At 53.1% G+C, this 22,952-nt stretch overlaps 5 protein-coding genes across 5 annotated transcripts; 4 read left to right on the plus strand and 1 right to left on the minus strand.

The window, feature by feature from the left end:
• Positions 1–3,284: 3,284 nt before the first annotated feature.
• Positions 3,285–4,028, minus strand: P153DRAFT_380911 (uncharacterized protein; the record flags this gene model as incomplete). The annotated part of the gene is made up of 1 exon (XM_033669983.1): positions 3,285–4,028. One exon carries the CDS (start codon positions 4,026–4,028, stop codon positions 3,285–3,287), a length of 744 nt encoding a protein of 247 aa, XP_033528110.1.
• Positions 4,029–4,945: 917 nt separating this feature from the next.
• Positions 4,946–5,708, plus strand: P153DRAFT_362803 (uncharacterized protein). The gene is made up of 2 exons (XM_033667221.1): positions 4,946–4,988; positions 5,043–5,708. Exon 2 carries the CDS (start codon positions 5,093–5,095, stop codon positions 5,264–5,266), a length of 174 nt encoding a protein of 57 aa, XP_033528111.1. The 5' UTR covers positions 4,946–4,988; positions 5,043–5,092; the 3' UTR covers positions 5,267–5,708.
• Positions 5,709–5,917: 209 nt separating this feature from the next.
• P153DRAFT_380912 (acid protease) lies at positions 5,918–10,267 on the plus strand (the record flags this gene model as incomplete). The annotated part of the gene is made up of 3 exons (XM_033669984.1): positions 5,918–6,109; positions 7,927–8,845; positions 8,898–10,267. 3 exons carry the CDS (start codon positions 5,918–5,920, stop codon positions 10,265–10,267), a joined length of 2,481 nt encoding a protein of 826 aa, XP_033528112.1.
• A 727-nt stretch (positions 10,268–10,994) lies between these two features.
• On the plus strand, positions 10,995–15,098 carry P153DRAFT_372320 (kinase-like protein; the record flags this gene model as incomplete). Its single annotated transcript, XM_033669382.1, has 9 exons — positions 10,995–11,107; positions 11,162–11,287; positions 11,331–11,367; positions 11,415–11,481; positions 11,532–11,846; positions 11,998–12,607; positions 13,272–13,646; positions 13,695–14,728; positions 14,785–15,098. The coding sequence occupies 9 exons, from the start codon at positions 10,995–10,997 to the stop codon at positions 15,096–15,098; spliced, it is 2,991 nt and encodes a 996-aa protein (XP_033528113.1).
• A 2,171-nt stretch (positions 15,099–17,269) lies between these two features.
• On the plus strand, positions 17,270–22,626 carry P153DRAFT_372322 (uncharacterized protein; the record flags this gene model as incomplete). Its single annotated transcript, XM_033669383.1, has 4 exons — positions 17,270–18,426; positions 18,457–22,303; positions 22,360–22,507; positions 22,571–22,626. The coding sequence occupies 4 exons, from the start codon at positions 17,270–17,272 to the stop codon at positions 22,624–22,626; spliced, it is 5,208 nt and encodes a 1,735-aa protein (XP_033528114.1).
• Positions 22,627–22,952: the final 326 nt, after the last annotated feature.

The raw sequence follows: 22,952 nt of genomic DNA on the forward strand, positions 1-22,952 counted from the left end.
AAACCCATGATCGTCTCCAATCGATCAACAAGCGAGGGATGAATCAGAAACCCGATTTCAAATATAGTAGAGTTTTGGTAAGTGGATTTGTCGACTTGACTTACTGGATAGGATTCCCGCCGCAAAAGTTGCAATTGACGTACTGGAAGCCCATAATGCATTCCCTACAACCAGGACAGTGATGTTGTGTAGTGGCTTGGCTGGTAGATGTTGTTCGAAATACAAGAGGCATTTTGGTTTTGGGTTCGCGGATGTGAGAATCCAGAATGTTGATTGGAAGCAAGCAGAGGACGAAGTTGAATTTGGAGAAGAGTAGCAATGTCGGTGTGTAGTTATTGCGGAGCTCTTGTTCTGGAAAGGTAAGTGAACATGGAGGGAATCGAACTCCTTTTAGCCTTCGTTTCTTGTCTTGTGAGTTTCCGGGGCCAAGAAATGCCAGGAACATTCACTTCCCAACGAAATTCCGTGATTCCGGTAAGTCTTCACCGCGACCAGCTTCCGCACGACTAGAGAATATGATCGCCAGCACTCGAACTACCAAGGATAGTCAGAGCGGAATCGAATTCCACGCAATCAGCGCAAAGAGATAGTACCCTCAGCTGATCAAGCAATGTCTATTAGAGGGGTATAGATGTAAAACTAGTTCACTAAAGTGTCGTACACTGCACCATGACCCGGATAATCCTTATACCTGGTATCCAAGTTCCTGTGAGTGAAGTGCTCTTTTAGCTCTTTCAAATAAGTGGACTCGGAAGTATTTCGATGCCAATCATAGCCTACAAGCACGTTTTGGACGCATCCGTAACACATGACCACCATAGTGTTTCCAACGTTGCAAGTCGATGCCAACACAGCCTAGTATCAGTAGGCTGTAATGAGTGCTTGTTCTAAGTTGCTGGCAGCCAAAAGAAACCTCCAGGGTCCTAGCTACATATGACTCGCATGACCTAAAATCTTTCCACTAATGCTTACAAGCGTGCTCTACTTCTGGCGTCGAGCGCAGCAGATCCCGAAAGAACCAGGACATGCCTCAGAGACAACGCGCGGATTGGCCGATAGTCACCGCCTCTTGTCTTTCAAAAACAGTGGTAGGCTGATAGAAGTCGGATAGTTGCCGGACCAAAGGGGCGCTGCATCGAGTCGTAGTAAGCGTGCAGGGTGTCACACTGCACTGTCGTGCTCCACTTTGCACTGCCAAGTGAGCTCTTCTCGGATCATCAAAAGACCGGTAACATGGATCGAGGATTCAACCATCAGATATGATAGAAATCTTTCGATGATGAGCAGGGTGTATCGTGCAACATAGATACTGGTTGTGGCACTAATGTCCACAACTTTGACATAAGACATAATCTGTATGTCTTGCACACCATTTGAAATGTACCATTGTTCATTTCCGGATAGACGTGAGCACGTTGTACATGTTGTGAAAACGAGTATCTAAATTACAATCAGCTGCGAAGGAACACAGGGAAGAGCGTATGACACACTAAATGTCCAAGATCCCAGGTCTACCCAAAACCAGAATCATTGTTTTCGAACAGGATAGATCATGTAAAGACCTGTTCGTTGTTAAACGCCTCTTATCCTTCTGCAAACCCTACGATAGCTTCTTGGAGAAGCCATGAACCCGTGAGAGCGCCCTAGCATAAGCGGACTTTTGACCTGTACGACTGTGGCTGCGTGCGAGTCATGTTTGAGCTGGACTATTTTCAGCCCGTCTAGGCGACATTTCTCCAACAGTGAGAAGAAAGCGGTGTGTATCTGAGAACAGTACTTGCATACAAACACCATCAAAGAAAACTATTTCCCGAGAGTAGAGCACGACAAGTGGAGGCAATATGCATAAGTCGTACCTTGCGATTTGCTTGCGGTCTTGTCGAGCACTGGCACAGAATCAACATGCGTCTTAAATACCCATAAGATACTTGACCGGTGTGGGCGTTGGGCATCAAGACGTCCGAGAGAACGGATACACATGCAGTGCACACTCTTGAAGTTCCAGTGTACCTACCGGCTTTAAGGTTCGTGATGGGGTCTGAGTAACAGATGATAATCATCGGACGTTCTCGATACCAAGCAATCTCGACTGGGGTCGGTTCGCGTACATCTAAGGTCTTGATGAGCTTATGAAAGGTTGAGATGGAGTGTTATGGCACTCATCAAGCATCACATCACGAGACTACAGGATACTCTATCTGGTAGGTTGAACCAAAATAACTAGAACACCATAGTGAACGCCCGGTGTTCAGCCAATGCTCATAACTACTCGAGATAACACACGCGAGAGCTCGAAGAAAAGCTCTCAGAGCCATAGCGTTGGAATCCGAGTGCGACCGATGGTTTGGAAATCGTGATACTTGTGGAAGATCGGGAAGCTGTCCGCTAGAGGACTCGAGATCAGATGACACCTGGTCTAACGTTCAAGAGACAACCACAGTTCCGGCTAGCCGGAACACTCAAGCCACTGAAGGCGGGCAGGTATGACACAGCGGTAGTTGGGAGATGAATAGATCCCGAGAAACTTATCATCCCCGTAGCAAGCGAATTGTGATAGGCTGATCATGCGCTGTTCGACGGTGTACCTGTCTGAGGTGTCCAGTTACAGATGTGTCTCTGCCTGTCGTCTCGAACTGTAACGTGGCAGTGTACATGTAACAGACACAAGCTGAGCCAATTGCTACAACGGAATAAGGTCCATGCGATGTCGTGGAAAAAGACAAATTTCGGCAGCGACATATCAATGAGAAGAGGAGGTGTCGGGCGACGTCGATGAACATGTGGGTCTTCTGTTCCCGTAAGCTAGACTAGCGCCAGTCCAGCATTCCACTTCAAATCTGAATCATCCCAGCCACGTCACAATGAACGTTTGGAGCAACTTGACAACGTTGAGCGTCCATTCCAAACCTGGAGTGTCGTGCTTCTTGTCACTAAGCAACCGATGTCCTGGAAGGCAGAAGCGTATCAGGCCACCATCTAAAAATAGACGGGGGCTGAGCTGCATACATGCATCCTGATCCTGATCAGAAGAAAATACAAGCGTAGTAGATGTTTAATTTCCAAGACCGTACGTGTGTTGAGCTATTATTTACCAGACTACCGTGGTCATGGGGCCAGCCATAGAAAGACATAGAGAGAAACTGATCAAGGCATTACCACCGACAGCTACGAAAATAGTTGAAAAAAGTCATGTCATCATAGCGTAAGAGAAGAGAAGAGAACACGAGACTCAAACGCCTGCATCAGAGTCGCTGTTTGCTGAATATGAGCGTTTTGTTTATCGATCAAGGCGCGTAGGGTGGTGGTGGATCCCGCTCGCCCAATTCTGTAGAGGCATCTGTCTCCGCATAACGATGTCCATGCTCGTAAGTCTCCCAATTATCATCGACCGTATACCTTCCTTCCGAATCATGACCCGCACCTATAACATAGGTCGCCGACGGTGACGTGGGAGTAGCTCCCAACGCAGGTGTCGACACCGAGAAGCCTACGTTACCGTAGGGTGACTGCGAAACGGGCGAAAGGCCGGCCGCATATGGCCGCGTTGGCAACACTGGAATGTGTTCCGCAGACACGTCGTGTGGTCGCGAGCCGTCTGCTATTGGCATACGTGATATTGTCGCGAAAGAGTCAGTGCGTCGAAGTGGTGGTTGTATTATGAAAATCGGTGGTTTCTGCTGAGGCACAGGACGGCGGGGTATCGTGAACGACTGTGTGTGGGTAGGCTGTGGTCGAGGCTGGAACTGAGGCTGGACTTGAGGCTGGGCTTGATATTGTGGTTGAGTTTGGGGTTGAGGTCGAGGAGCTGCCACACCGTAGCAGGCATACTTCTGCTGTGGGATGATCGGCAGCTGGTATGGCTGAGGAAGTTGTTGTGCTTGCGGGGCACAGTATGGATTTGCGCCTGGAAAGGTGCTGTGTCGTCGGGCCTGAACTTCTTCCTGGAACTTCTTCTTCTCGTCTTTCTTTCTGTAATGGCGGTGGACGAGGTATCCACCAGCAACTATTTCGAGTCCACCGAAGATCATGATGTCACTCTGTGGCGTCTTGGGGCGGTCGCTTGTGGGATGTAGGGTGTCGAGCGTGCGATGTGATGTTGGTGTTGGTGGAAGACAATGTGAAGGGGAGAGTGACTGAGGCTATAGTGATAATTATTGACTCAGCCTCTCTTATCCAACATGTGAGGCAGGAGCCATTGGAGCCGTATCACCCGAGCGTGGTGGCGGAGTCGACGGGTGAGCAGCCTTGTCGACCAATCATCCGCTCCAGAGTTTCTCGCTTGTTTAGCTTTTCTGTGGTCTGCCACCCCTGTCTAGCTCATCCGTAGAGACCACGGCTAACGAGTTACTTAGTCCCAGCTACATACTTCCTACATAGAACATGTGTGGAGGTCGATTCGAATAATGGTATCTCTTATAATCATACTCTGTGAGGTCCTCAATATTACCTCAACGTCTAGCCTGCTAAACTCTACCAACTCGAGCAATGATTATGATCTCTCCGGTATGAGGACGAAGCAGATAGAGGTAGCTATTCATGGCCGAAACTCGGCTTTTCTCTAGCGTTGTGCTCTCCTGAGTTAGGCTACTCGCAAGCTTCAGACAAACACAGGTAAAAGAAGCCTGCGAAAGGACGAATTTGGGGCGAGTTTGACGCAATGAATTCAGGTGGTGCCGGGCTTGTTGATTGCGTTAGCAAATACAACATTTGAAATATCATTTTGAAATCTCTAGATATCACAGAGCAAAAGACAGCACATCGAAGGAAAGAAGATGCGTGAAGCGCTCAGCCACTTCGAATGCTTCTATAATCCTGCTGTGATTGGTAGGTTATCAGTGTATTTTGAGCTGACCGGAAAGTCAAGAGCGCCACCCAAATGCCACCTGAGGCTATGCATGTATACCCTACAAGCGAGCCTCGCCAGCCACTCATACCCATACCCACCTTGACCAAATTTACTATCCGCCTCATTTGCTATTAGACTGCAAGTACAACAGCTGCCCAGTCTCAGGACGTCCGTTGCAGTGTTGACAATACTATAGCACGTGAGCAAAGATCCCAAAAATCAATACAGTCTTACAACGAAGTCCCCATGCTTCGAAGGGAAGCGCCAGCCCTGAACTCTCTGCCTCCACGGCGGAGCAAACCTCTCTTTACCAACAAGTGGTTATGGGAGATCGGTTTGTTGTGGTTATCGCTCACAGCACTGGTTGCAGTGTGTGGAATATGGACGGTCGCCCCAATGTTCTATGACTTGGAGGTATAACACTGTGATCTCATGTTCATCCATGTTGTTTCGCGTTACGAGCTATATCAGCCAGCTAAGCTAGGTATGGCTCGCCCTAGCGCAACAACCGCTCTGTGACAGTGTTCGATTTGACGAGGCCATTCGAAGTCCTTATAAGAGTCTAAAACTGTTATTCTCACATCATTTTCAGTGTCTCCTCAGAAAGCAATTTAAGGTAGTCATGCATGACTGACTGAAGGACAGATCTTTAGCTTTTATCAGTGCGATTGTTAGCATCTTCAGCCTCGTGTTAGGTCCCTCTTTCCAGCATAGTATAGTGTTTTACAGCTCCCCAATAGCAGATACCACGGCGATATTTTATGCATCATATGTTTAGACCACAACGCCTTCACTAGTTTTGTCTCAGTCTCGGGATCAGATCTGCGTATGCTTTCACTCTTTGGCACATCGTTGACGAGCAATCCGACGTAAATGGATCTAGATTCAAAGACACCCTACAATGAATTGAGCTTGAAATTCGTTTCCTATATCGACTGTTGGGGTTCAGTGCAGAGATATGCCAGACTAATATAACCTTGATTATACCGACTTGATAAATGAGGGTTGTCCATTTAATTAATCCCTTACTCGGTACTAAAGTAAACGTTCAGCTCCCCCGCATATACATACATGCATCAAAACGAGAACAGCTTCATCACAAATCTTACGTTGACAAAGGATCAGCAGAACGTCTTGCTCGACAACATTCAGCCCCCATTCTGGAAGTCCTCAACGATGGAATCTCTTCCAGGCGGCTACATCACATGCAGTGATCTCACTATAGGATCTAACGACTTCCTTATTGGCGCAGATCTGATGCAGGTACTCTTCATATCAACATCGCACTTGGCCCTATGGATAGCTTGCTACAGAAACAAGCAGATTCAACGAATGTAACAATACTCACAGTGGACTATGTATTTACCGAAGCAACAAGTAGCGGGCCGGGTGTACATCCATTGAATACACGTGCTCTTTCGATGGGAATTACCTGCCATCTTTACCGTCCTAATTCTCACTTTATTGATAGCGAGCATCGCAGTTTCAGAGAAAGAGAACGTTGGCATTTGGCGAAGCAGCCCGCTTGCGTCATTGCTGTACAGCCAGTGGGAAGGGCACGACAAGCCTGTAGCGGGTTATCCGCAGACTGCAAATGACATATGAGATGCAACTAAAGTACTACGCGTCAATTGAGCGTCGCAGGATGAAACTAGACACTTTATTGTTAAAAAAGCTGTTGTAATTAGGAGTAAATCAAGTAATAAGTCAACCATATCTATAATTGACTTGTGTCGAATGTCAAAGCTCCCGGCTTACCATGATATCTGAGCAGTCAGCTATAGGAACCTCTCAATTAATATACCGCTGAAGCGAAAGTTCTCTCTCGTTCGCCACGCATATTCGTGACCTAAGGACTTTCGGATATAAAGGCGCAAATCACAATGAGTCTAACAAACAATAGACTCGTAGTTTTACGAAAATCTAGAAGCCGACACGCAACACTATACTCAGTCCTAAACTCAGTTCTTATGAGCCATAACTGATACATTTCGGTAACATACTTTAGCCGAGAAGACAGTAGGTATTGACATGTAAAAGGAAATTTTGAGTATAGAGAGGGAGTGAATAAAGTAAGATTGGAGCCTCTTATCCGCATGCATGTGAACCAACTCGATCATTTAAATGATCGTGTATATCAAGGACCTTGGATTGTCACAAAGTTTGAAATGACAAAGTGTATATGTCTTATGAAGTGCAGGCAAAACTGAAGTGTATGAAGAGAATGAAAATACTACACGGCGTACACGGGTCGGACCACGCAGAGGCTGGAAAGATCGTACTCTTGGTATTCTGTCTCACGCGATGACGCATAGCTGTTTCTGAACGCAATACGAGCTATGTGTATGACATGAACAGGACGGGAACTTGCATCTAGTCAAGTGATGCTCCCGCAGTCTGCGTAAAGAGGCGAACGAGCCATTTCAAGGGACAGGGATACAGTATTTGACATATACAATAGCGTAAAGAGAGAACTGGGTTGGTATGATGTGATTCCAGTTGAGAGATTTACCTGCGTGTTGGTCCGTTTGAAGTTGTTGCACGGATACCTCGCTCCAAGGGCTGACACTTGTTAGTTGGGGCATCTCCGATTGCTGCAAGGCGGTCGGCTGCAGGGCTGAAAGGAATCGCGCTCCATCATAGCCGCATCCCACCCTTTTCTTGATGTTTGTGCGACACCTTACATCGCTCGCCTCGCCCCGAGTGCTTTCAAGATGACGTGCCATGCTCACAGCACGTGGATAGGTCGTAGATCAGAGAACTATCAGTCGAGAGGGAAAGTTGCTTGCGGACTTGGCGATCCTGGACGTCGAGAGTTCAAGCCGGGCGGATGCGCAACCGGAGAATTGAGGCTGTGATGAACGACAGGTCCGAATTCCCTGTGGCTCGGCGTGGAGCACGGGCAGTGGCTGTCCGTGGAAAAGTGTAGGAGAAAAGGAGGTGGTTGGTGCACGTTGTACGCGGTGTTCGCTAACTGTCCATCCACGTCAACGGGCGAGGTAGTGGCAGCACACGACTACCGTTCAAGATAGGATCCCGTCAGAAGAGGCCATCTCAGGCGACAAAAAGTGGTCATGTAGGTACTCGAGTTTGGGCTGCGAGTCGAGGATCGCCAGCCAAGCGACGCCGCCCAGACGCCCTTGCAATCAGCCGCCATTCAATCTCCTTTCTATTCTTGTGCCGCTGGCTGGGACAGACGATGTCTGCTGGTGGACATATTCGCTGCTGTCGTGCTCAACGAGGTGCTTGCGCGCCGTCCGTTCGTTGCTCTTTACCGGGTCACGCTCATGATTTGCTCTCGAGGCCCTCGCGCCTTCCTCGCGACAATATGCACACTCGCTATAACAACACTTCTCGCGCCATGTCTCGCCGACAACGCGCAAAAGAATACCAGCAGCACACCGGGCTTCAAGTTGCTGCCTGGTGTATCATCAGTACCCGTGCCAATCTCAGTTGCGCCTGACCAAGAATTCCAGGGCATCGATGGCTCTTGGAACACCTTCAGTCTTCGTGTTGGTTCGACCCAACACAACGTCCGCGTAACTATTTCGACTGCCTCCCAACAGGTGTGGGTTATCAATCCTTATGCGTGTGTCTCGAACCATACAGACGAAGCTACCGGAGAACCATTGGCGGATGTCGATCTGGAATGCGCGACGAGTCGCGGGTTCTTGTTCAACACCACAGAGTCGCAGACATGGGTGGAGCAAGGATTCTATCAGCTGTGGTTGGGGAAGAACTTCGAGATGCATGGGAATGGACTGTATGGATTTGACTCGGTGGGCTTGGGATTGCCGGGGGAGACTGGACCGACTGTCCAAAACACCACCATAAGCACCCTGATCACCTCAGAGTTCTGGCTCGGTCACTTCGGTCTCCATCATAAACCCACAAACTTTTCATCCTATGAGGATGCCAAACCCAGCTACATGACGAATCTTTTCGAGCAGATACATATCCCCAGCATGTCATTTGGCTACACAGCAGGTGCACAGTATTGTACATGATATCTCGACCGACTACGTACATGGGACTTTGCTGATACATACAGACGATGCCACAGTTCTTGGAAGCCTCACCCTCGGTGGCTACGATGCCTCGCGATTCATCCGAAACGACCTCTCCTTCGTATTTGCACCGAACAATGAGCGCGACATAGTGGTCGGTCTTGACAGCCTCAATGCAGTCACTACTACCAACACGACGCAAATCCCGCTTATAATGCGGGACGACGTGGATGTGTATATCGACTCAACTGTCGCCGAGTTGTGGTTACCGATCGAGGTATGCGAGGCATTCGAGGATGCCTTTGGCTTAACGTACGATGCAGCCACCGATCTCTACCTTGTGGACGATGCCCTCCATCAGTCGTTGTTGGTGCAAAAGCCAAACTTCACATTCACTCTCGGGCAGAAATATAGTACTAAGGGCATTGTAAACATAACTCTACCATACGCTGCGTTTGACCTTGAGGCGTCTCCGCCCTACAGAGGTCTACAGGAAACAACAAGATACTTTCCAATCAGACGAGGAAATTCGAGCCAGTGGACCCTTGGTAGGACATTCTTGCAAGAAGCTTACCTCGTCGTCGATTGGGAACGCGAACGATTTTCGGTTTACGCCAATGACTGGACACATGGCAAAAGCCCCAAACTGGTCCCGATAGTCTCGTCTCGATACGCAACGGAGGTCCCCATCGTTGGCAAGAAATCACGTCTTTCTACTGGCGCAATCATTGGCATCGCAGTTGGAGGTCTGTTCCTGATACTAGGAGCCATCTCCATTGCTGGGTGCCTTTGGCACCGACAAAAGCGTAAACTGGCCGAAATGACGGCCAAGTTTGAAGCTGACGCGAATGCAGCTGCAGCTTTGAACAAAGAGGTCTCGAACATTTCGGATGAGCGTTCAACCCTAGCGAGTAGGGAGAAGTGGGAAAGAAACAATGTGTTATCTAAAGCCGAGTTACCTGGAAACTCGGCTGTGCACTTTGACTCTCCTATGCTTGTAGAAGCGGACAACACAGAACGACAGGTATTCGAAATGCCAGCAGACTTTGCACGGACCCCGGAGGCAGATGGTCGTCAGCTTACAGAAAAAGAGACCATGGTGGAGCGAGAGAAGAGATACAACGGATTCGACCCAAGCGGAACTGCCGAAACACAGACAGCAATACAGCATGCGTCACGAGAAGCAGTGGCAATATCACCATCAGACATAGTGATGGTCAACAAAAGGACACCTGACGTGTCGCCTGTCACCCCGCGAACGCCTCGCGATGGCGCGCTATTGGAAGCCGGTGATACTTCTTGTCTGTTGCCACAACATTGTAGGAGAAAAAATGAGGCCGGAGATGCGCAGCTCGATCCCATGTCGCCCCTCGAGAGACCTGTGGATCGGCGACGGTTTTCCTACGAGTCGTGATGGCCGTAGAAGTTAATTTTTTGGCGACATGCATGCACGACTGGCGTTTGGATTTTAGGACGGAGGCTCATTTGGGACTCGGGAACGGCGCTGAATGGAGAACGATACCTCTGCCAGCTGAACTAGACGAATTGGGCACGGAAATGGCAGAAATCTTGCACACAACTTTGTTCCAAAGCAGTTTGTTAAGGATGACAGTCGATAGGCGCAGCATTCTACGAAGTAATCACATGTTGGACCTTTGGAACACTTGGCGTGCAAATAAGGAGTCAAACAAGACAGGGGCCAGGCAGAGCGGTCTGCCAGGCATGAGCTACAGCAAGACGCGGCCTCATCAGGGATGGCGTGCCCCTCATGCTCGCTACAACTGGCGCATAACCCCTCCATTCACTCACGGAGGCCGCGAAGAGCTGCAACACGACCGCTTTTTCCGTGTAGTGACACTGCCAATCGTTTTTTGTATGCTCCCTGTTATCTGTGCTATGCGGTGAAGATTTTGCGCCGGTCGTCATCCACATCTGTCCGCCTCGTTTCGACAGCCGCCCAGCTGCCCGTCGTCACACCTCCGGCTCGCCTAGAGTGAGCCTTATAGCACCCGAGCTGCCGCCTTGCTTGCGTGTTTTCCTCCTTCCCTAATCGACCGCTGAAACATCCGTCGCCCCTTCCTCCCCGCGCAACGTTGCATTGCCTTGACGTCGCCGCCAACTACCCCGCCGCGTCATCAATCATGTCTGACCTCGCGAACCGCAAGGTGTTCAAGGTGTTCAACCAGGAGTTTATTGTCGACGAGCGATACAATGTGACCAAGGAGTTGGGCCAGGGCGCCTACGGCATCGTCTGGTAGGACTCGCGCAACGCCCGACTGCGGACAGGATGCTGATGGTGCATGTACAGCGCGGCTACCAACAACCAGACGGGCGAGGGCGTGGCCATCAAGAAGGTCACCAACGTCTTCAGCAAGAAGATCCTGGCCAAGCGCGCACTGCGCGAGATCAAGCTGCTGCAACACTTTCGAGGCAAGTCGACTGCTCCCGTCGGCGTACAACGTACTGATAATCAACAGGACACCGCAATGTAGGACAGCCCCGCCGCGATATCCCGTCCCTCCCCCACCCTCGAGCTCGATGCTGAACACTGGTGCGCGCAGATTACATGTCTCTATGACATGGACATTCCCCGCCCGGACAACTTCAACGAATGCTACCTCTATGAAGGTACGACACGCCCCCATTTCGTACCACAACACGATGCTGATTCAGCGCAGAGCTCATGGAATGCGATCTGGCGGCTATCATCCGCTCTGGTCAGCCGCTCACAGATGCCCACTTCCAGTCGTTCATTTACCAGATCCTCTGCGGTTTGAAGTACATTCACTCGGCCAACGTCCTCCACCGCGATCTCAAGCCCGGTAACCTTCTCGTCAACGCTGACTGCGAGCTCAAGATCTGCGATTTTGGACTGGCCAGAGGCTTTTCGATGGATCCTGAAGAGAATGCAGGATACATGACGGAGTACGTCGCTACCCGCTGGTACAGAGCTCCGGAGATTATGTTGAGCTTCCAGAGTTACACCAAAGCCAGTAAGTCCCACATGTCCATTTCGAGTCTGCCCATATCCAAACACGACAGCGATGGTATTTGGACCCTGCCACCCTCGATCCAGGGTCCACGCCAAAAATAGCGTCCACTTAGTCATGCTCGCAGTTTGACGTTGAATGCTAATTCTATCAGTCGACGTGTGGTCTGTAGGATGCATTCTCGCCGAACTGCTCGGCGGTAAGCCCTTCTTCAAGGGTCGCGACTACGTTGATCAGCTGAACCAAATCCTGCACTACCTGGGTACACCAAGCGAGGAAACCCTCGCGCGCATCGGCTCGCCCCGCGCCCAGGACTATGTCCGTAACCTGCCCTACATGCAGAAGATCTCGTTCCAATCCCTCTTCCGGAACGCCAATCCTGACGCGCTGGACCTCCTAGACCGCATGCTCGCCTTTGATCCCTCGCAACGTATCTCCGTCGAAGAAGCGCTCGAGCACAGGTACCTGCAGATATGGCACGATGCGTCTGACGAGCCGTCGTGCCCCACCACGTTCGACTTCCAGTTTGAAGTTGTCGAAGAAATCCCCGACATGAAGAAGATGATCCTCGCGGAAGTCCACCGTTTTAGGCAAATGGTCAGAGTACAGCCTGGCGCTGGCGCCGGTGGTCAGGGACAGCAACAGAATCAGCAGGTCCCGATACCAAACAACCAAGACCGCGGGGGCTACGAGGATCCTAGGCCGCAGGAGGCGTTTAATCAGGGTGGGTGGCAGGGAAGTGACTTGGAGAGGGACCTGCAAGGGTTGGATGGGCGGCTGAGATAGGTAGCTCGAGTAGATTTATACTCGTTGGATACAACGTATTTTTTTTACATATATAACCAGGCCGGATTGAGTCCTTCGTGGCCTCTTATTCGAGGAATAGATATTTGCAGGCTGACCAACGACGTTTATGATAGCAAGAGTATCACTAACAGAGTGACTCTCAAATCTTCAGAACATGTGTCAGGCGTTGGATGAGTTGTATGTTGTTGCGACTTCACGAGGAGGATAACATGTCTTCAATGTATTCTTGAAGTCTAAGGGGCGTGCATTATAGACCAGGAAGAGCTTGGTCTATTATCATTCAAGCAATGATATAATTCTATCACAGTACCACATGTATCCTGAGACGAATACCTTGCTGCACAACACGTAGGTAGAGTCAAGTCATCGTAGGACATTGATGTGTTAAAGAGTGCGAATGCTGAGCATGGGACGCTAAGCTACTTAGCGCGGTCGGCGGTGCTCCATATTTTTTTCTCAATCTCGAAAAGTTCGCGCGCAATCCTCACCAAAACGTCAACGACATCCACACCCACACCCACACGCCGCCAACATGCCGTCCGCCGAACTGGAGTCAAACAAGCGCAAGCGCAAGCACAAGAGCAAGAAGGGCGAGGAAGTTGCGCCCCCAAAAAAGCACAGCAATGGCACTGCGGCCGCTGAGAAGCCCCGCAAGAAGGCGAAGAAGGAGCACACACCAGAGCCTGAGGTCGAAGCGGCCGAGGATGATGTTGAGAGTGCAGATGAGGAGGTCGAGGAGCAGGTAGACGACGAGGAAGAGGTCGAGGAAGTCGAGGAAGACGAGGAGCAGCTCAACACAGAGCTCAAGCAAATTGTTGCAAAGGCCACGGGCGCAAACTCGGAGGAACTGCCTTCGGGCACCTCGATACCTACCGTCGAAGACCCGCAGCTGTTCTCAGAGCTGAATCTCTCCGACCGCACAATGGAGGCTATCAAAGCTATGGGCTTCGAGAGCATGACGGAGATTCAGCGCAAGACGATCCCGCCGCTTTTGAGGTAGTGCACACCTTCATAGTGAGAATTCTGGAAGCTAACAAGACATAGTGGAAAGGACGTTCTCGGAGCAGCCAAGACTGGTAGCGGAAAGACGCTCGCCTTCCTAATTCCCGCGATTGAGATGCTGTCGTCGATGCGATTCAAGCCACGCAACGGCACGGGAGTTATTGTCGTGTCGCCCACCCGAGAACTCGCGCTTCAGATCTTTGGAGTCGCCCGCGAGCTGATGGAGAAGCACTCGCAGACATTCGGTATCGTGATTGGTGGCGCAAACAGAAGGGCAGAGGCAGAGAAGCTTGTCAAGGGCGTGAACCTGCTCATCGCGACTCCAGGTCGTCTTTTGGACCACCTGCACAACACCCCAGGCTTTGTGTTCAAGAACCTGAAGAGTTTGATCATCGACGAAGCGGATCGTATTTTGGAAGTCGGTTTCGAGGATGAGATGAAGAGCATCATCAAGATTCTCCCCAACGACAGACAGACGATGCTGTTCTCTGCGACACAAACCACCAAGGTCGAGGATCTGGCGCGCATCTCGCTCAAGCCTGGACCGATGTACATCAACGTCGATTACCGCAAAGAGCACTCCACAGTCGAGGGGCTGGAGCAGGGCTACGTCATCTGCGACTCGGACACGCGATTCAGGCTCCTATTCAGCTTCCTCAAGAAACACCAGAAGAAGAAGGTCATTGTCTTCTTCTCCAGCTGCAACTCGGTCAAGTTCTACGCAGAGCTGCTCAACTACATCGACCTGCCTGTGCTGGAACTACACGGCAAGCTCAAACAGCAAGCCCGCACAAACCGCTTCTTCGAGTTCTGCAACGCCAAGTCTGGTACGCTGATCTGTACCGATGTCGCGGCGCGAGGTCTCGATATCCCAGAGGTGGATTGGGTTATCCAGTTTGATCCGCCTGACGACCCGCGCGACTACATCCACCGCGTGGGACGAACAGCCAGAGGTTCAGACGGCAAGGGCAGGAGTCTGATGTTCCTGCTCCCCTCTGAAATCGGCTTTCTGAAGCTGCTGAAAGAAGCGCGCGTCCCTCTCGTCGAATTCGAACTGCCCGCAAACAAGATTCTGAGTAAATCTTCCACCACCCCCCACTCTACATATCAAACATAACTAACCCTCCTGTAGACATCCAATCCCAGCTCGAAGCCCTCATCTCCAAGAACTACTACCTCAACAAATCCGCAAAGGACGGATACAGATCGTACCTCCAGGCGTACGCGTCGCACAGCCTGCGCTCCGTGTTCGACGTGCATAAGTTGGATCTGGTCAAGGTCGCGAAGAGCTTCGGCTTCTCCACGCCGCCTAGGATCGATATTAGTCTCGGAGCCAGTCTGGGGCGCGATAAGAAGGAGGAGGGGCGCAGGCCGTATGGGAGCCAGCCGCAGCAGGGGAGAAGGCCGCAGCAGGGGAGAAGGCCGATGAAACCTAAGCGGTTCTGAGGTGCTGGGTGATGGATGGTTTGGAGGCGTTGTGGGATGGAGTCTGGAGTAGGTGGAAGTGGGGTGTTGGTGTGTGTATGTATGTTTGTGTGTGGACTGTCTGTTAGTAGGCGAATGGAATGAAATGAAATGCATTGGTCTAGTCAAGTCAAGTCGAATTCACGTTCACGGTTTGAGTACTCGCATCGCATTGCATTGAACAAGGACGTTGAGAATATGCACATAGAATCCCAAATCCCCATCCAGTGCATATCCATCCACATCAGAAAAGGTTCATGCACAAGCCTAGCAGGTAATCAACGTCCCACCTACCTACCTAACAGTACTCACCCGCATCGCCCCATTAAATACACGTTCAAACGTACCAACATAATCCCTTACACTCACTCCACCTGGCAAACTTGCATATTCCCTCTCCGATGCAGCATCCCAAGCCGTTGGTCTTACCGGTACTCTACGTCTGACTTGCATACATACACGTCACGTGCAAGAAAACTTGGCTTGGCTCGGTTGGGTTTTCGATATCCCGACATCCCGATTCCCGATCCGCAAAGTTTAGATTGGTCTAGCTCGTATTGAGCCCAGCCATGCTAATGCCATGCCGTTGCATACGATACGACACGACGTGTACATTTATTTTATTTATGCGGAGGAATTACACGTGCATGGACTATCTACGTATCGTGGGCTTACTTACTTACGGGTCGGCCTTGCTTATTCCGGGGATTTTCGTTCCGTTCATGTACCGGCATTGAGGTGGGGGAAAGCATTGCATTTTTCCGGTAATTCTATCAATGCGAGCATAATTCATGATGGGCTTCACATCTACATTCACAGTCGCAGTTGCGGGCCCTCGGCTGCATAGCTACCTAGCTACCAATATTCCCCTGCGGCTGAGACGCACCGCCAAGAAAACGCGAGACGGAGGCAAAAACCAAGAAAAAAAGCCATGCATGCGCGCGCATGGGAAGCAGGCACCGTGATAGGCGATGCGTTGTCAAGTGTCTGAAAATTTGCGACCAATGGGCGGAGGTGAGGACACGGCAGCTAGGTTAGTTAGTCGCCCCGGCGACGCGGAGAATAGGGCGGTGAAGGCAAGGGGGTGGTGGAGGGGATGTTGGGTACGAGGTGTAGGTACGAGATGGGTTGGGGATTGAGGAGGGGGAGAAAAAGAAATGCTGGGTGGGTATATAGGTGTTGGGTGGGATTGTGTGCATGGCTGTGTCTGTGGGTGAGGGACGACGGACGGGAGGATTCGAGGCGCTTGGATGTTCGGTGTCTGTGTCTGTGTCTGTGTGTCGGTTGATGGGGTGGCTGGGACGGGGACTGGGACTTGCACCGGGAACTTGACAGCGCGCGGGTGGGAGGCTGAGGCGTGGATTCTGTTCATTGCAAGATGCTGAAGGCGTGTATCGACTTGTTCAGTGCGAGAGTGCAAGATTCTGGACTGCATTCGATTCAAGTCAAGTAGGTCAAGTTGATTCAGGTTGATGCAGTGCTGGACAGCGACTGGCGACTGTCTTTCTATCATTCATCTCTGCAAGACGCGAGGTTGGTGGGACAGGGCAGCAACAGCGCTAGTGGGTGCAAGTGTGAGCGCAGTGCGTCCGGCGGTGAAGGCTGGCATCTCCACCATAGCAACGCAGGCCAGACAGGTACAGACAGACAGCAAGGCACAGCACAGCAGGCACAGCACAGCACAGCACAGCACAACTCGTCATTCTTACCTCGCCCAACTGCTCTGCGTGTCGACTCCTCGGTGCTGTCGCGCTGGCTGGTGCGTGTCGCCCTACTGCGGGCCCTGCCTAACATGCCATTCTGACCTGACCTAGTTGCTCTCCACTCCTCGGCCTGCAGCTCGCAGATCGCACGACGCCCGCCGTCGCCGTCGCTGCCCTCTCCACGACGCACCCACCGGCCCTGTGCTAGTCGAGTGCGCTCGCTGCCCCTCGCCGCCCGCCGCCCGCCTGCCCCAGCCCTGCCCAGCTCGTCCACGGGCCTTGGGCTCGCGCACTGAGAAGCAGCCGCACCCGCGTTCCTGCGCTCGCTGCCCATCTGCTGGCCGCACACGCACCCTCGCCATTGTAGGCCGCACGCAGCAGTGCGAGGAACAGCAGCACCCATGTCGTCGACGACCCACTCGCCCTTCTAGGATCTTTGGCGGTTCTGCAATGGGTCTAGACAAGCATCGGCCTCCTCTTCCAGCTCCCACCGATACCTCCAACTCCGGCTACGACACCCAGCACACCACCGACGTCGACACCAACGTCTCGACGCGCACCGACAAGACTTCCTTCAGCATCCCCGAGGACGGCACGCCCGTCACCATCAACACGGTCAAGCTGCAGCGCAGCCTGCACAAGAAGTACCCCTCGCAGACGTCGCTGCTGATCGAGTACTTTGACGCCGGCACGCCCGACGACACGCTGCGCTCGAGCCCCAGCGTGCGCGTGCGAGTAACGCCCTCGTCCCGCAGGAACAAGGCCCTCAGCGACCACGTCCGGTTCGCCGAGTCCGCCTACGCGACCCGCTCCACCCTCACCGCCCGCACCCCGGCCTACATCCGCCGCATCTCGCTCGCCAATCGCGACGTCCACCCGGCCAACTACTGGGACAGCTCCGACGTCGAGTCGGTCGCGCCCGTGGAGATCGAGGTGCTCAGCGACGTCTCCAGCAACGGCGGCCGCTTTGTGTCCATGTCCTCGAACGTCTCGTCTATGCCCCCCGACAGCTTACTAGGCGACGAACCCCAGATCCTGCCCCCCGGCCGCCGCCGCAGCCGAAGCTTGGACCGCGAAGAAATCAACGAGTCCCTGCTCTCCGACATGCCCGAATCACTCATCACCCCCAAGCAGGAGCGCAGCCGCAGCCTGAGCAAGGACCGCATCACCCAGCGCGTCATGGAGAAGCTGCAGCAGCAGCAGGCCATTGACGACGCCGCGAACAAGAGGAAGCCCTCCTCCAAAACATCCGTCGACACAAAGTCCACCAAAAGAAGAAGCAAGGACCCCCGTGACGAAGACGTCAGCGCCGTCACGGGCACAGAGTCCAACATGTCCTACACGGCCGACCGTCGCTCCGTCCTCGCGCCGTCCATGCGCTCGGGCGTGTCGGGCACCTCGTCGATGAACAACCCCAAGCTGCTCGCGACGGTCGAGGACGCCATCAGGCGCCTGATTCTGCCCGAGCTGAATGCGCTCAAAGAAGAGAGTCGCACGTCCAAGAACAAGGACACGTTTGAGCGCACCACCCGTGACAGTGGTACCGGCCTCGACAGCGCCGACTCACGGAGCGCTTCCCGCGAGCCGTCCAAGCGCCGTGTCTCCAAGTCCTCCAGCACACCCAACATCCACGGCAGCAAACCAAAGGTCGTGCTGAACCGTGATGGAGACGATCCAGGGACCGTTCTGTCTTCGAGCTCGAGCCGCAAAGAGCGTCGCTCGAGTCGAGGCTCCATATCCGACCGCAGCTACGCCGAGTTGGCATTGCGCGAGAAGAGCCACCGAAGGAAGACCAAAGACAAGGAACTCAAGGAGCGCTCGTCACGCTCGTCTGCGCGCGACTCCGAACTGGCCAGTCTGGCTGGGGCTGGACTCACGGCTGCCGCATTGAGGCACCACACCTCGCGCGAAGAGAAGGAAGAAGAGCGCAAGCACAAGTCCCACCGCCACAAGAGCAGCACAAGTCGTTCTGCCAGCGTGGCAGAGAGCGTGGGAGACGATCTTTCGGTTCTAAATGTCCCCGCTCTTCCCTTCCTCCACAGCGAGCTACAAAGCTCCGACTTGACTCGAGACTCGATCCTGTCTGCCGAAACCGAGACACGGCAGAGACCGAGCTCTTCCTCCTCCAAGAGCACCGCCACATCAACCGCTGGCCCTGAGACACCCCTCCAGGAAGTACCTCGCGGCTACCCTAACTCGAACCCACGCACGCCTACACGAACTCCAAATGCATTCCAGCGGGATCTTGGCACCTCTCACAGCAATCGCTCAAAGGACGATACCCACAAAACGACTTCGAACGGTTCGGCAACTCCGAAGAATAACCATACCTATACCTCTCAGCTCAAGAATGTTACCATGGCAAGTCTGGGGATGGAAGCCGCTGCTGCTGCTAAGCTTCGTGCTATCGAACGCAACGGCCCGCAAACTTCTCAGTACGAGATCGAGACTGAGACACCACCACATCGTGACGTGAGCCCCATCCAGAGCGAGGCTAGTTACCTCGAAGATGCCCACGCCACCGGTTCGCCTCGCCACCTTCGATCTACCCAGAGTGCAGCATCCGTGTCTTCGCTCGGAGCCGAACGCAAAGTCGACCGACAAACGTCTGATTACTCAATTGCGTCCCTGGATTCCAGACCAAGCACCAAAGTGGCCCAGAGACGCAAACGGCCACAGGGCGTCAATCTTGAGAGCGAGGGATCCGTTCTTGGTGAGGGATCGACTCCTCAGGATGCAGAGTTGTTCTTCGAGATGAATCACGAGCAGAATGAGGTGTATCGGAGAGAACTCGAGGAAAGCTCGCAGGCGTCGCCTATCAACGACAAGAGGCCGGATAGCTTCACTGACAGCGAAGAAGGGCAGTACCTTGATGTCGAGGAGCAGCTGAATATCGACCAAGACATTCGCAGGGTCGGCTCGAATCCAGAGTACATTCACACGCCAATGGCGGTCGAGTCTGCTGTTGCGTCTTTGCACAACCCCTCTCTCATGAGCGCCAGCGTTATGAGTCCTGCCGTAAAGAGTCCGCTCCAGAAGAGTCGACTCTCGCAGGTCAGTCCTTCGCCGGGGGTTTTGAGTATTTCAGACGAGAATATCCCAAGTGGCGCGCGATGGGGTGCTATCCGGGACAAGGCTGAGGCACTGTCTAAACCTCATCAAGCCGATAACTCGCCCAGGCAGAGCATCTCCCACTCGATCGACGAGACACCTCAGATGCACCACAGCGCTTTCCCGGCTCACCATGATATGATGCCCGAGATTGGGTATGGCGTGGATGATGAGTCTGATGTCACTACCAACCCATCCATCATTCATGGACCGCTCGGAGGTGGAGACGGCTACCACGAGCAGACAGAAGAGTACCTGAGCCGACAAGAATCGCGCGAGCGTACACCTGTCAACCCATACAGCAACGCTGCTCCTACTGGACCTGGCGCCGGGGCTGCTATTGTCGCTGCTGCTGCTCACCAGCTGCGCGATCAAAGCCCTAGCGAACTCTCATACGACGGACAACACCAGGCCACAGTGGAAGATGACTACGAGTCATACACAGGTGAGCCTCAATACGAGCAGCAGAGTTATGCGCAGAGTAACCGTACGCCTTTGTCCAACCAGACCGGCTGGAAAGACGAGGGTTACCAGTCGGCTAACCAACGTGAAGCGTATACGCCTCAGAACCGAATGGCACCCAAACTGTTTGACGATGATGGGTTTGGTGATGGATACGATGATACCGGTCTTGGGGAAACGGATATGTTTGCCTCTGGTGACAAGCACGATCGTCATTTGAGCGGCAATTCTCATGGTCTGGATTCGCCACTGTACGACGCGGCGACTGGCAAGGGCCTGGACCGTATTGAGTCAAAGGATATTGTGGCGCTCATGGATCATTTGACCGTTCGCGACGCTCAGCGTAATGCGCGGGACACTGAGATCCTGGTCACGCTGGTTAGGAGTGCGGCGGAGATGCGCAATCAGCTGGACGAGATGAAACAGTTCATCAAGACGCAGGACAACATGATCATGCAGACCACGGACAAGAGAGTCGGTCTCGCCGAGCAACGCATCTTGGGTGGGCCTCGTCCTCAGCCGTTTGGATCGCCGCGAGTCCCTCGATCGTCGTCTGAAGATGACATCGAGACGAAGAAGAAGAACGTGTTCAAGCGTGCGCTGAAGGGCCTGAGCATGAAGGGCGATGGCGACATCAAGAACATCGAGCACATGTTGGTCCAGTTGCTTGGCGAGGTTGAAGGCCTGAAGCAGGTTCAGACGCTGACGTTGGAGCAAAATCGCACAAACAGCCTCGCGTCTTACGAGAACCTGAGGGCCAGCGCTGATCCGGGCTACGAGCCTGAAGGTCGCGCCAATACCAATTCGTCGCCGAACCAGTCTGGATACCTTTCAAACCCCTCCTCGTCACGACGGATTCAGGATCTTCACTCGGGCTATGATGTTGTGCAGAACAACCGCATCAGCACGGTGGATGAGGACTCTGACGAGTATGACGAGCGTGTTCTTCAGTACGAGAACACGGAGCGGATGACGACGCCTACGCAAGAGGCTATGCATAACAGGAGTCTCTCGCAGGAGAAGGAGACAACGCCAACACAAGCGTCGAGAGCGTTCAGCAAGGAGAGCCAGGACACCACACCGAAGCGCAAACACAAGTCGAACTCGTCGTCTGGTTTCGGCATCCCCAAGATCTCGAGGTGGTCGAAGACAACGGCGTCTTCCAACCCGGAGAGCACTCCCCACCACAGCGGGTCTGGAGACAAGCGACCGTACTCCGCGCATTCAAAGTCTTCCATGTCAAGCCAGTCGACCCGCTCAACTCACTCGAGGTCCGGGTCACAAAACAACCTCGCGTACTACGACGACGAGCCATACGCCGTACGTGAGGATGATAGGCGTCGTTCCCACAGCTCTCTTTCCAGAGACGACAGATCGTCAATGCGCTCTGCCTCGCCACTCATCCCAGATGAGTCCGAGCTGCAGTACGAGATGGACGACCCCAAGTACCAGGCTCACCGCAACTCGCTGAACCTGCAGCACCCGCAGCCGCGCCCGGGCCCAACAGGCCGCCATCAGTCTCACCTCGAAGACGCGGCGCAAATCTACGAGCCCTCCAACATCACGTCGCCCGACTACGACCAGTGGGGTAGCATGCCCTCGCTGGCTCGCAACCGCATGTCGGCAGGCACGGCGGGATACGGAGCCGGAAATCTGAGCCCCATCTCCTCTGATGGCGGATACAGCGGCCACTCCGCCTCCGAGCAGCAGTACGCGTCTGCACGGCCGTCGAAGATCGTCGACGACGGACCGCTCATCCCGCAGCAGCAGCAGTCGGGAACCCTCGCCGGCTACGGTCAGACGAGGCAGATGTACAGCAGCCCGAATGAATTTGGCAGCCAGGGCGCGCTGACGCCACTCGCGCCTATCGCGGAGGTTCGATACAGTCTTGAGACTGATAGGGGATACCGGGTATGTACAAATCGCATGGACTGGTGTAGTATACAACTTGCTAACAATCTCCCCAGTTGACGCCCTCGTCCTCCCCCCGCTCGAGTCTCGCGACCCCCCAGCGCAAGATCACCGGCCCTAGGCCCATGGGCAGCAGGAGCCCTGCTCCCAATGGGAACGGATTGAATCACTCCGATACCGTCATTAGGCGGAAACCCATCGAAGGTATATATTTCCTCCCCTCTTTTCCCATTTGTTCTGAGTACAATTAAACTAACTCGCTCGCAGATGATGAGGAATCACTCCTTAGCTACCGCAGCAGCCTCGACTCGGAGATCTTCTAGGCGAACTTCTAGGCGAACTTCTGGGCGAAGAACGAAGCGGTGCGCAGGGAGCGTGAAGTGCTGGTTCTACGCCCTTTTTCGATGTCGATGGGGAGAATGTGGATTTTTGTGGTGGTGGTAATGCTTTCAGGAGGGGAGGGGATGGGATGAAACGGGATGGGAGATATATATACCCTGGGGAGGAAGGAGGGAGTGGTGGATTAAGGGGAATGGGTTGGGTTGGGTTGGAGCTAATTTCATGAGCTTATGACTGCTATGGTTTTGATGAGGGCGTGGTGTTTTGGGGGGCTTGTCTTCTTCGTCTTCGATAGCTGGGCGCTTGGAGG

The sequence above is a fragment of the Dothidotthia symphoricarpi genome (assembly GCF_010015815.1).
Source record: "Dothidotthia symphoricarpi CBS 119687 unplaced genomic scaffold P153scaffold_2, whole genome shotgun sequence".
Lineage (NCBI taxonomy): Eukaryota > Fungi > Ascomycota > Dothideomycetes > Pleosporales > Dothidotthiaceae > Dothidotthia > Dothidotthia symphoricarpi.